Below are 12,080 nucleotides of genomic sequence, written 5' to 3' on the forward strand. Positions count from 1 at the left end.
CAAAGGGGGGGGGGGGGGGGGGGGGGGTTGAGGACACGATAACAGTCTAATGGAACTGGACCACTGATCCCCGCAGTGAGCCGAAACTACAGCCAAACCTTTCAGAGATTGTCATTATTTATATTGCTCCAATATTGAAGTAAAGATCTACACACAAGTAATACTGCAGGGAAATGAATGTACCCCATATACAGGCACACTGTTTGCAATTCTTAAAAGTATGTCCCAGATCTGCTGCAAGCCCTCAGGAAGCATACACCACCAGACTCTCCTGTTCAAATCTTAAAGCACTTTTTTCTTTTTAAGGATTTGGCCGGAAGGATGTTGTGGAACACCTACTGCAAAATGGTGCCAATGTCCACGCTCGTGACGATGGCGGTCTCATCCCTCTCCACAATGCCTGCTCTTTTGGTCATGCCGAAGTTGTCAATCTCCTGCTGAGACATGGCGCTGATCCTAATGCCCGTGACAATTGGAATTATACTCCCCTCCATGAAGCCGCTATAAAGGGCAAAATAGATGTCTGTATAGGTAAGCATATCTGTGTGTGATTTATGTGATGGCTCAAATTTACTTCTACTGTTAGAAGGTGCAGACCACTGTTGATGCACTTTCCTCTTTGGCAGGACAGTTTATTGCTCCCTCTATAGGGTAAATGGGAAGAACCTGGGCATTACAGCTCAAAGACATTTACATGTTGCCTGACAACATCCAGAGAAATGTAACCTCAATGAGACTGCCCGGGGCAGTCCAGGGATATGAAATACATCTGCCTGATGGGTTTAGTAACACGTGAAGCATTTTAAGAAAAGGGTTTTACTGGATGCTGGCAGAAAGACGGGCACATTCTAAATTATTTTTCTAGTTTAAGGTATACAATGAAACAAAAAATTTGAACGGAATGAATTGTGCATCTGTGTACAGAATAAAGTTGGTAGACTATTACCAGCATTGAAAAGCAAACATCTAGCATTACATCTGTATGCAGAGTTTCCTATGAGCCATGAAACCCAGGGCACTGTTTCAAGGTGCCCACACACCTTGCGATAATCGCGGGAAATGCCGCGATGGTACGATTATCGTAAGGTGTGTGGAAGCCGTGCGACCTCTACTACTGTAAGGTTCCCTGACTTTTATCTTACGAACATGTTCGAAAACCCGCCGAGAATCGTACAATTTTCGGCGGGTGTGTAGCATGTTCGTAAGATAAAAGCCGGACGATGCCCGTTCGGCATTTCGGTCATCGGAAGCCCGGGCTTGCGATGATCGCTAGTACCATCTGCCTGTCCAAGATAGGCAGATCGTATGTTTTTTTTTTTTTTTTAAGTACCTTACAACCCTCGCAAGACAAAAGTCTTGCGAGGGTTTTAAGGTGTGTGCCCAGCCTTACAGATGGACTTGAGATCATGACTCTGCATTTGTATCTGCCCCTAAACTGAAAGTTATTGGCCATTGTGGTTGTGCATCACAGCTATGAACCAATACTTGAGTCCCGATAGTTAACAGGCCATCTGTTGCCACCCTTCTACATGCACATTATAATTACACATTTTTTTTTTTTTTTTTTGTCATATGTACTATATCTAGATAGTGGTAGAGTGGTCGCTGACTTGAATGAAGTTGAGGCCTGCTGGTTTGGAAGGGTGATTGATTACTTGGTTGCAGCCCTATACACAATCGATTGAGAATAGTTGTCAACTATTCTATTATCGCTTAGTCGGTTCGATCCCCTAGCTCTCTCCTCCACGCTGGGAGGAGGGCACAGCAAGCAGTGGGTGGGTGCAATAGCCAATCTGCTATTGCACCAGCCCACTATCTGCTGTATTTACATTCAACTGCAATCTGTGGAATCTTGCCACCGGCAGCTGTCATTCTGTGGCTGAAGCTATTCAAGCGCCATGTGCTTACAATACAGTTATTTTAAAAATGATATATATATATATCGAGTCATTTTCGGTTTCAGCCTAACCAATTCTGCGGGAGGTGTGCTGCAGTGCCATTCACTTCAATGGCACCCCAAACACCTGCACTGGAACGCACAGTACTGCAATGTTGTGCATTCCAGTGCAATTGCAAAAAAGTATGCATGCAGTTTTATTCTGAAGTAAATTTTATGTTTGCAACATTGCATTTGTGTATTTTATTTTAGAATAAAGATGCTTTTTTTTTAAAAAAATGTATACGATTAATTGAAGAAATCGCCCAACTAATCGATTATGAAAATAATCATTAGTTGCAGCCCTTATTGTGTAATGTTTTCAGTAAATGTGTCTACTTTTCTTCAAAGTACTACTTCAGCATGGAGCAGATCCAACTATTCGGAACACAGACAGCCGGACAGCTTTGGATTTGTCTGATCCGTCTGCTAAAACTGTGCTGACAGGTAATGATGGTTTGGCATTTATTTATTTTCTTTCCTTGCTATGTGCAGCAGATTTTACAGTTTATGGCTAGATAAGATATGTGTGTAACTTGCATAAAATCATTGCCCATTAGGGCTGATTGTGTCATTTCTAAATGTGTCTAACTGCTTGACATGGAATGTATCGCCTCATCCTTTTAACTGTACGAGTAGAAGTGATTTGCTTAATACAAATAGATTTATCAATGTGCTCTAAAAACCTTGTTTCTGTGTAATAGTTTGTACTTCAGAGCGACCTCAATTAGTTCCAGGCTCTGCACGGGCTTTGCTTCTTGTTTTGCAGTGATACAGCCTGTGCTTGTACCTTAGTTTTCCTTATCTCAATGAAGCTATGAGTCATTCAGCTCATGAAAAACCATGCACCCCCTATGTGACCACCATTGTATCTCAGTACCTGCTAATCCGAGAGCCCAGCATGATTTTAGTGTCTAATCTACTCTACCTCTAGGGGCAAATCCGCAGAGTGGAAATATACTAAAAATGTGGAAGAATAGGGAAATGAGTCACAAGTACACACTGCAACAGTGACTCAAAAGATGTGCTCACTGAAAATACTTGAAACTCTCCCTTCCACTGCCAGGCCCTGCTCTCCACTGGTGGTTAGGCATTTTTTGAAAATGTTGCCTTTTTCTTTTAATCATTTTTTACTTTCAGCTTTCAGAGTTTGAAAAATACCTGCACAGGACCTATAGAATAAAAAGATGGAGGGGGGGCTGGGAAGTCAGATTTTTGAATGAGTGGCTATGATCAGCGGCTTATCGGCAACTGATGACAGGTGTTCACTTACTCAGAAGTGTCTGGAACAGGGATAGGCAAACTCCAAGCCCTCCAGCTGTGGTGAAACTACAAAATCCCATCATGCCTGTTGCTGTAAAAGTCTTGCAATGCCTAATGGGAGTTAAAGTTGTACCAAAGCTGGATGGCTAGAATTTGCCTACCCCTGGTCTAGGGGTTCTTCTGTTATAGGTAAATGGTCACTGAAGCGACCGTGAGCTTATGGCAGAAATGAGAATGAAGCTGACATAAGGCACGCTGACCTGGCCGTCTGGAAATTGTTCTGTCCTGCCGTATGCCTTACGCCATTGGCAGAGAAAGGCTTAATTCCTTATGTTACATTATTATTCAGGATTTATGTAGCACCAACAGTTTGCGCAGTGCTTTATAGTATATTACAATACAAATCAAGACAAGATGGTTAGGCGGGCCCTGCTTGTGAGATCTTACAATCTAATTAACTGTTACTTTTTCTGCAGGGGAGTACAAGATGGATGAACTATTGGAAAGTGCTCGGTATGTATCCTTAGATAAAATGTAATGAAAGTGTGTATGTATGTATGTATGTATGTATAAAACCTGAGTATTGTAGTATGTGATCATGTGATGCCTTTCTTATTGGACTAACAAAATTATATAAAAGACAAGTTTTCGAGAGTTAAAGGAGAACTATGAGATGAGTGATTTCCACTCACCTTATAGTTCTAGCCGACCTGTGACAATGAGACTGTCACAGGTCGGCTCAGTAGATCGGGAGGTGAGCGAACACATACCGGGTTCGCTCACCTCTCGATCCTGTCACGGCTCTCTGCCGTGACAGGGGGAGGGGCTGGATTCCCCTCTCCCCGTTCCGATCTGCCAGCGCTGACTGGTGGAACGGGAGGGGGCGGGTACAGCTGGCTCTGCCTCTAGATAGGCAGAGCCAGCTGTCACTCATGCAGCTGGGCGGATCCCGTCATCTACGTGATCCGCTGCGGCGTCTCAGTATACCGCGAGCTGTAGCTCGTGGTATACTGAGCTTAGGGTAACGGGAGGACGCTAGTTTGTGTCCTCCCGTTACCCTAAGGAGAACTATGGGGAAAAACACTGACCCCATAGTTCTCCTTTTAACCTCTCCAACACACACACCTTGTCTTTTTATATATTTTGTTAGTCCGATAAGAAAGGTATCATTGCACACTGCAATACTACGTTTTCGTGACATCTTGTCTATTGGACTAATACGGCTTACCCATTTATATTACACTATATATACGCATATCTCTATCTGGTCTATCTATAAAAAAAAAAATGTTTTTGTTTGTAGATATGTATTTTTTTCAACTATATAGTCTGCTGGCTTGATGCATTCCTCTTGGTTCATGTGAAGAATTGAACCCATAGTAGACTACTGGAAGCTTGCCACCCAGTACAGCCAGGAAATTAAACCAGCAGAACTGTTTCCTGGACTTATTCTGTAAATGACATTAAATAGTATATTCTAAGTAATTCTTATTTTCTGGACTTTTTTCATGCAGGAGTGGAAATGAAGAAAAAATGATGGCATTGCTCACTCCACTTAATGTTAACTCCCACGCTAGTGATGGAAGAAAGGTAACTTACAGTTTGCTGTGTAGCATATTCCACAGCTTGTGTTTTGTGAGCTGTCTTGTCTACGATTTCCATAAACCAATGATTACATTAACTGATATATTAATAAAAGTTCACAAGGATTAATGTTTTTGTGTTATTTGTTACACCCAGTTTTGTTCTCACTTTTATAGAATAAAATATAATTGGTATCTATTATCTCTAGTTTTTATAAATGGACATGGCTATGTTTTATTAGTGGCGTTTAGTGTGTGTGTGTGTGTGTGTGTGTGTGTGTGTTTTTAACCATATATTCTTTTCTATACCTGCAGTCAACCCCACTTCACCTAGCTGCGGGCTATAACCGTGTGAAAATTGTACAGCTGTTACTTCAGCAAGGAGCAGATGTTCATGCCAAGGATAAAGGGTAGGGCAACACACCTCATTCAGCCAATTCTTTATGGGGGCACTGCTGCATCAGGAGTTGCTTTTAATGTATTGCTGTTGTGATCCAGTCAGGCATGTGTATGGAAAATGTCTGTGGACTGCCTTTGCGTTCTGTGTGCAGTGATTTACGCTACATGGTTGAACATCCTCATTTGCTTATTCATTAGAGACCACGATTTCAGCTGTTTATGCGCTTGTCAGTTATAACCATGTCTAGGAAGAATGCATTTCATCACTATTTTACATGCAGGACCTATCTAGTCATTGGTGTAATTCATCACAGCATAGAATTTAGGCCGGGCTCATACGCTGCAGTGACGGGCATTGGTGCACTGAAGTATCATTCATTCTCTGTGGCATCCCAACACACCTTACCAGCTGTGTTACGTAGAAATGGTGCATGTGTCTTTTTTCGGTGTTAGGCAGCCCATTCAAATACATGGGCTGCTTGCGCGTTAATGTGCATCAATGCCCCGCTGCAGTGTAATCCAGCCTAAAATGTCCTTCAGAGTTTTACATGCTCCCATTTTACTTCATGGACGTTATACTATGGCAATGAAGGCCTCCACAGAGGGATGGTTTTCCACTGACACAGTTCTAAGAGCTGTAATCTGAACAAGTCCTAATGCCAGCTTTATACCTTCTCCAGGTTAATTGGTATTAGGGGTTTTTTTTTTTTTCCGGATACCCTGATGCTCCCAGAAATGTGAGCTTGCCGGAAGCTATGCTTGTAAATGCGGTTTTCCAGTCCTTATAGGTAGCTTGGCACCATTTGTGTAATTTTATGCAGAAGATGCATCACTCTTAAGACTAACGGACATATTAATTTTATAAAGCAGTGAATGTGATTTTCACTAAACATTCACTGGTGGTAAATCAAGAAACGGTAATGTTAAAACCACATACCTGGAAGATTTACCTGCATTGAAAGTCAAAATAACTGTTTTATAAGTATTCCTTTTAAGTCCATTAATAATTTTTTGGTAGATATAACACCTCATTTTGCTATATTGCGTGGAGGCAGGACTGTTATTTTTGCCGACTTTTAGGGCCTATTCGCACCAGCCGCTGAGCTAAATCGCACAGCAACTGGTTTGCTGATCCGCCAACACATCAGCGATTTATCTCGCAAAACGGAAATTTCCATTCAAGTCTATGGAAACAGTTCACACCTTTGCAATTTGTCGGACATTAGAAATCGCCTCTCGCACACAAAGTTTAGGAGCGGATTTCGGCGGTTGTCACACGGTTTGGGTCTCAATCACCCAAACAAAAATGCGCGAAAACAGCTCACCTGTGCAATCGCCAGGGTGTGAACCTAGTCTCAAGCTGATTGTACAAAGGTTGTGTGATCAAATTGTAGCCTTTGTGGTGACCCTTGGAGAATCCTACATATCTATTCACAAAAGGGTGAGGAGTTTGGAGAAGGCAGAAGTGTACAATCTAGGACAGGGGTCTCAAACCTCCAGCTGTGGTGGAACTACAAATCCCATGAGGCATTGCAAGATTCTCACAGCCACAGACGTGACTCCCGAAGAGAGATGCATCATGGGATTTGTAGTTTCACCACAGCTGGAGGGCCGGACGTTTGAGACCCCTGATCTAGGACAACATAGCTGAACTGGAAAGTGAGATGAATTGGAGAATGTTTCCAAATCAGCTATATTGTCCTAGATTGTTCACCTCTCCAAACTCTTCACCCTTTTGTGAATAACCCTGCTAGTGTCTGCAGATAAAAATGGCAAGGTAATTTTATGTTACAAAGAGGCTTGTGGAGCAATTGTGTAGTAGTTTTAGTAAAAGTGGATTTGTATTTGATATCCCTTGCTTCCTGTGTGCTTACTACTGACTGCTAAAATGATAGCCACAATTGCACATTAAACATTGTTAGTTGCAGGTAGGGCTGAGTGCTTCCAGTTTAATATTGCCTGATTTAAGTTCTTTTAAACTACAAGAAGTAATGGCATATTGCGAAGAGCAGCATAAGCAAAGTACTCAAGCTTGTTTTATATGGTAAGAGTTTTCAGTTCTCCGGCCATTCTGTTTATCTGTTTGCAGTGACGGCTTTAATTATTGAGACGCAGCATTCAGAATAGTCCACTGAGATGTTGAGATTTAGGTCAAGTACAAATAGTGATTTGTTAGGAAAATACATGTACAGCTTACATTCGAATTTGTTTTGCTGCATTTGCCTTGCAGGTAAACAATGTCTCACTGAGGACATCATGAATACTTCTGTCATTATGTTGTACATAGAAGAGTCTGTATTGCTCTGTTGGTACATTTGCAATTGTTGAAATATAGAGGTTACTTGCATTAAGAAAATGACCGGCTATTTGAGGGAATTTTTTTTATGGTTACCTTCCATATGTATTACACTAATTTTGGAAGCTTTTATATCAGCAGTCAGAGGAAGTCCTGGGACCTAGAAATAATGACCAGTGGAGGCTATTGTGTGTGCTGGCTTTTTCTAGAATGATTTTGTTGCAGTCTTTTTCCTTTTTATTAGTAATGTATTGAATATTTTCACAGTTAACCCTGAAATATTCTACTGGTGTATACATTGGTTGGTCATGTTGCAAAGGCCATAACTAAAGCGCTTGAAAAATCATGGTTCATACGGGTCTTGGATGTCATTTTGAGCATTTTGTAGTGTGTATTCAATACATGGGCTTTCAGTCACAGATCTCACTCTTGTTCAAATGTTTTTTTTATTTTTTATTCCTTTAGTGATCTGGTTCCACTTCACAATGCCTGTTCATATGGCCACTATGAAGTAACAGAGTCGCTTGTAAAGGTAATTCTCTTTAATATTGTTGCATCTGCTGGATTACAGTGAACATTTCACATAGAGGTTTTGCATGCTTATGTTCTCCTGATTATTAAAATGCACATACTAGAAAAGTGAGAACACATCTAAAGTGGGCCTGTACTTCAATGTAAACTTAAAGCTATGTTAATGTTGGACTTTATTAGATTTAGGCTAGATAACTGGTCTAATGACCAGCAAAAAGGAAGCCTGAAGTAGGGTGTTCTCCAGGAGAGAAGTATTTCAGCCCATTTGTTACCCTACTTATCCATCCGAGGAAGACTCCTAACGTAGCCAAGTTAACATTTGATTAGACGCCTGCTTTGATCTGCCTGCATGTTAAAGGAGAACTATGAGGTGAGCTAAAATCACTCGTCCTCATAGTTTGAGCCAACGTGTCACAGGTCGGCTCAATAGATCGGGAAGTGAACGAACACATACCGTCGCTCGCTCACGTCTCCATCTCCCTGTAGAGAGCAATGACTGTCAGTCACTCTAGATAGGCAGAGCCAGCTGTCACTCACGCAGCTGGGTGGATCTGGACAGCGTCCTCCCGTGACCCTTAAGAGAACTATGGGTAAAAACACTTGCCCCATAGTTCTCAAGTTTCATATTTTGTATGTCCAGTAAATATCACAAGTAGAGATTACCAAAACGGTAAGATAGAAAATGTGGGAAACTGAAGTTACCCCCACAAATTGGTCTCCTCTGCCCCCCAGTAGTCATACCTTTTGGGGGAACCCCTTCCACACTGCAGCCGGTGTACGTTGCATACATCGTACACAGCATTGCTGCCCGGTACTGTGTATATGGTATAATGCTCACAAATCGCTAGCAGCCATTAGTCAGCACCGTCACCTGACTATGCTGATCAATATGAAGTGCATATACAGATTACTGGGCTGCAATACAGTGTGCCATACACCGGCTGCAGCGGGGGAGGGGGATTGGTCAGAGGCTCCCCTAAAGGTAACCTTACTGAGAGGACCAATATGTGGGGGTAATTTCAGGTTCCCACATTTGCTAGGAAAATAGATTACCCTTTAAATGTGTCATGTATAATTATCTACAAACATGTTTAGTTATATATGAAAAATGGAATTGGTACTTTGACACACAATCTTTGAAACATTGATCCTTTTTGATTTGGGATTTGATCATAATTGGCAACTACATATATGTGTGTATATAATCAACATTTTTAATGTTTGTTTTCAGCATGGTGCCTGCGTCAATGCAATTGACCTCTGGCAATTCACCCCTCTTCATGAAGCGGCATCTAAGAATCGTGTGGAGGTATGCTCCCTCTTGCTTAGTTATGGAGCAGATCCCAACATGCTCAACTGCCATAACAAGAGTGCAATAGATCTGGCCCCAACACCACAGCTTAAGGAACAATTAGCATGTAAGTTGGATCATTTTTATCATTATAGTCAATCCCCAGTGGTTTTCAAATTGTGCTGGCCGATATTTCCATTGGTGTATTAATATTGGATGGTCTTTGTGTGTGTCACCACCACTGACGCAACTCCTGCTTACAATTACTGTTCACCATTGGCAGCAGGGAGTATAACAGGATTCATAAATGACTAGTTTTTTTTTTTTTTTTTATAGGTACTGAATTTGACTATCAGCTAGTGTGGCATTTTAATGCAATCTTAACCACTTCTGGTTTAATGTATGCAAAAGTAGGGACTCTGGTTTACTTTTCACAATATACTTGTCCCACAAAACCGTTCTGTTCATAAGAAAGTTCGTGTAAGGTCCAGTGACTTTAGATCTGTGCGTAGCTTCAAGCTGTTTGATTTCAGTGGTCCTTTTGTTATTTCTGGAATGATGATCCCATTTTCACTGTTTCAATGAGCTTTCCATGTGTTACTGGCTTGTGGGCTGATGAGGCCATAACATCCGAAGAGTTTTGGTCATATTCCCTTGCCATTTCTGTGACAACACTGTCCAGTCGGCTTTTTTTTTCTTTTAATGAGTTTGATAATAGTCTTGCATATTTACCTGGAGTGGCCGAAGCTGTTTGATATGGGGTCGAAGTTGGAGGCGCCTACTCTTGCTAGTTTTAAACTTTCCTATGTTTGAAATGTCAGGTTTCAAGTCTGCAGTAAGCGTGTGACCATTTGCATTTAAATGTTTGCATTGTGTGTTTAAAATACTTTTAGTATTGTAGTTCTATATGTATATAGGTTTGTCATGTTTGCTTAATACATGTCAAGGCTCTGCTTCCTGCTTAGTAGTTGTCGCATAGTGGTTGCTTACTTTTCTCAGGGAGTTCTAAAACAGAAATGTGTTGCAGTAATAATCCAAAGGAAGTGCTCACTGAAGGTTCTTGTATCTCTTTAGGGCAGGAGCGCCTTGCCACAGATTAATAGAGAATTCAGGAGCCAGTTTGTCATGTGCAGAAGGCAGCAGGCTTTTTATTTGGTCTTTTTAGAAGCCAGCTCCATTGACAACTAGAGAAAGCCTTAAAAGTTAGGTGCTTGTTGAAGATTGTAAGGAGCATTGGCTACCACACTTCTGGGATTTGTCCAGCCCTGCTTTAGGGTGTTGAAAACAGAAGATCCAGTTCATTTGTATATCGGCGCAGTGAGCAAACAATCGTCTCAAAGAAGAAACCTGGCTATTGATTCTTCCCACAAGACTGTTCAACCCGGGAGAGCATGTACAGGGTGCTGATCACCCCTAGTCCCATTCTGACTGCAAGCATGCCATTCAGATGCCCATCAGACAATGTTTGGCACTTTTCTTCATTTATCTTGTTTAAAAGGTGATAGTGATAAATAAGGATGATGGAGGCTCTGAAATATTTTTCTTTTCTGTATGAGTTACTATATACACTGCTAATAAACTGTATATTTTTTTTCCGTTTCCTACCTAGATGAATTCAAAGGTCATTCATTGCTGCTGGCAGCAAGGGAAGCAGATGTAGCCCGTGTGAAAAAGCACCTATCACTGGAAATAGTCAACTTCAAACATCCTCAAACTCATGAGACCGCCTTGGTGAGTTTTATAAAAAATGAATTGCATGCACTATTTTGTTGCGATCGCACCGGACTGGAACGCAGGCGTTGCTGTGGCACCCTTTCTGGTGCGGGCGGTCACACTGCTGAGGGGATAGAGGCTGCGTTGCCATTTACTTGAATGGCACCGTCATGCCTCCTCCTGCCCCAGAACACAGGCTTACAGCAGCGATCCAGTGCTTCCCAGCAGCTAACTGTGCTGGAACGCACTGGAATTGGTGTGGATGGGCCCTCAAGCAGCTGGAACATTACAAGACTGAAGCAAATGATATGAACAAGCATTCTGAAAACATTTTATTTCTCAATTTTAAACAGATTGTCAAATACATTTTATAACTGTCATCTGACTGAGTCTGATTTGCTGTGGGGAAGCGCATAACAGCAGTTGTAAAATATGATCTGCCGTGTGTTCCTTTCATAGATGAGCTCCTGATTCTGCTACATCAGGCCTTCTTTGTCGCATGTTGGTGGCATTAAGGCATTTGTCCTGTTTTGACAATCAACTTATGTTCCATTACTCTGTTTTCTTATTTGACTTGTTACAGGAGTATTTCAATACATAACAAAAGAAAATTAGAACGGCAAATTTGGAAACCAACTAAGTGATGGTGATCTTTTTTACCGCTTTAAGTATTAAAGGTTTTATTGAATAACTGGCCTTTAAACAAGCTCTTCATTTCACTTCCTTTGTTACCCTTAAAGTACCTCTAATATAAGATGAGTTTTCTACTTTCGCATGAGAGAACTGTACACCGCCTCCGCTAGCCTGGAAAAGCAGTGCATGTCATAATGTAAAGTGAAGAAACACAGATTCATGTTTTTCAGCTTGAAACTATTCATAGGTCATCTGTCTGACCCAACTTCCCAGTAAAATAGGACTCCAGGGAAAAATAGCTTATCTTTAAAAAAAAAAATACAAAAGTTCCCAGTTTAGTAAATGTTGCGGAATATTTTTTGTATTTTAATTTGGCTAAAATGCATTACTTATAGATGTGCACCCTAATGTGTGTTTTGGGATATATCTATATAT

General features: G+C 41.3%; 1 protein-coding gene across 4 annotated transcripts in view; it reads left to right on the forward strand.

Annotated features, from left to right (window-relative positions):
- Positions 1-12,080, forward strand: part of TNKS2 (tankyrase 2) — a 40,252-nt gene that overhangs the window by 8,098 nt on the left and 20,074 nt on the right. For 2 of the 4 annotated variants that reach the window (XM_018571834.1, XM_018571835.1), the window contains exons 2-5: positions 307-531; positions 2,288-2,383; positions 3,676-3,712; positions 4,714-4,789. In XM_018571834.1, coding sequence (XP_018427336.1) covers positions 307-531; positions 2,288-2,383; positions 3,676-3,712; positions 4,714-4,789 — 434 coding nt within the window. Of the gene's footprint in view, positions 1-306; positions 532-2,287; positions 2,384-3,675; positions 3,713-4,713; positions 4,790-5,097; positions 5,193-7,942; positions 8,010-9,239; positions 9,427-10,908; positions 11,098-12,080 lie in introns of all 4 variants that reach the window. The other 2 variants (XM_018571832.1, XM_018571833.1) reach the window with 2 other exon arrangements.

The sequence above is a fragment of the Nanorana parkeri genome, unplaced genomic scaffold (genome assembly GCF_000935625.1).
Source record: "Nanorana parkeri isolate BGI_ZX_2015 unplaced genomic scaffold, ASM93562v1 scaffold1850, whole genome shotgun sequence".
NCBI classification, from domain to species: Eukaryota; Metazoa; Chordata; class Amphibia; order Anura; family Dicroglossidae; genus Nanorana; species Nanorana parkeri.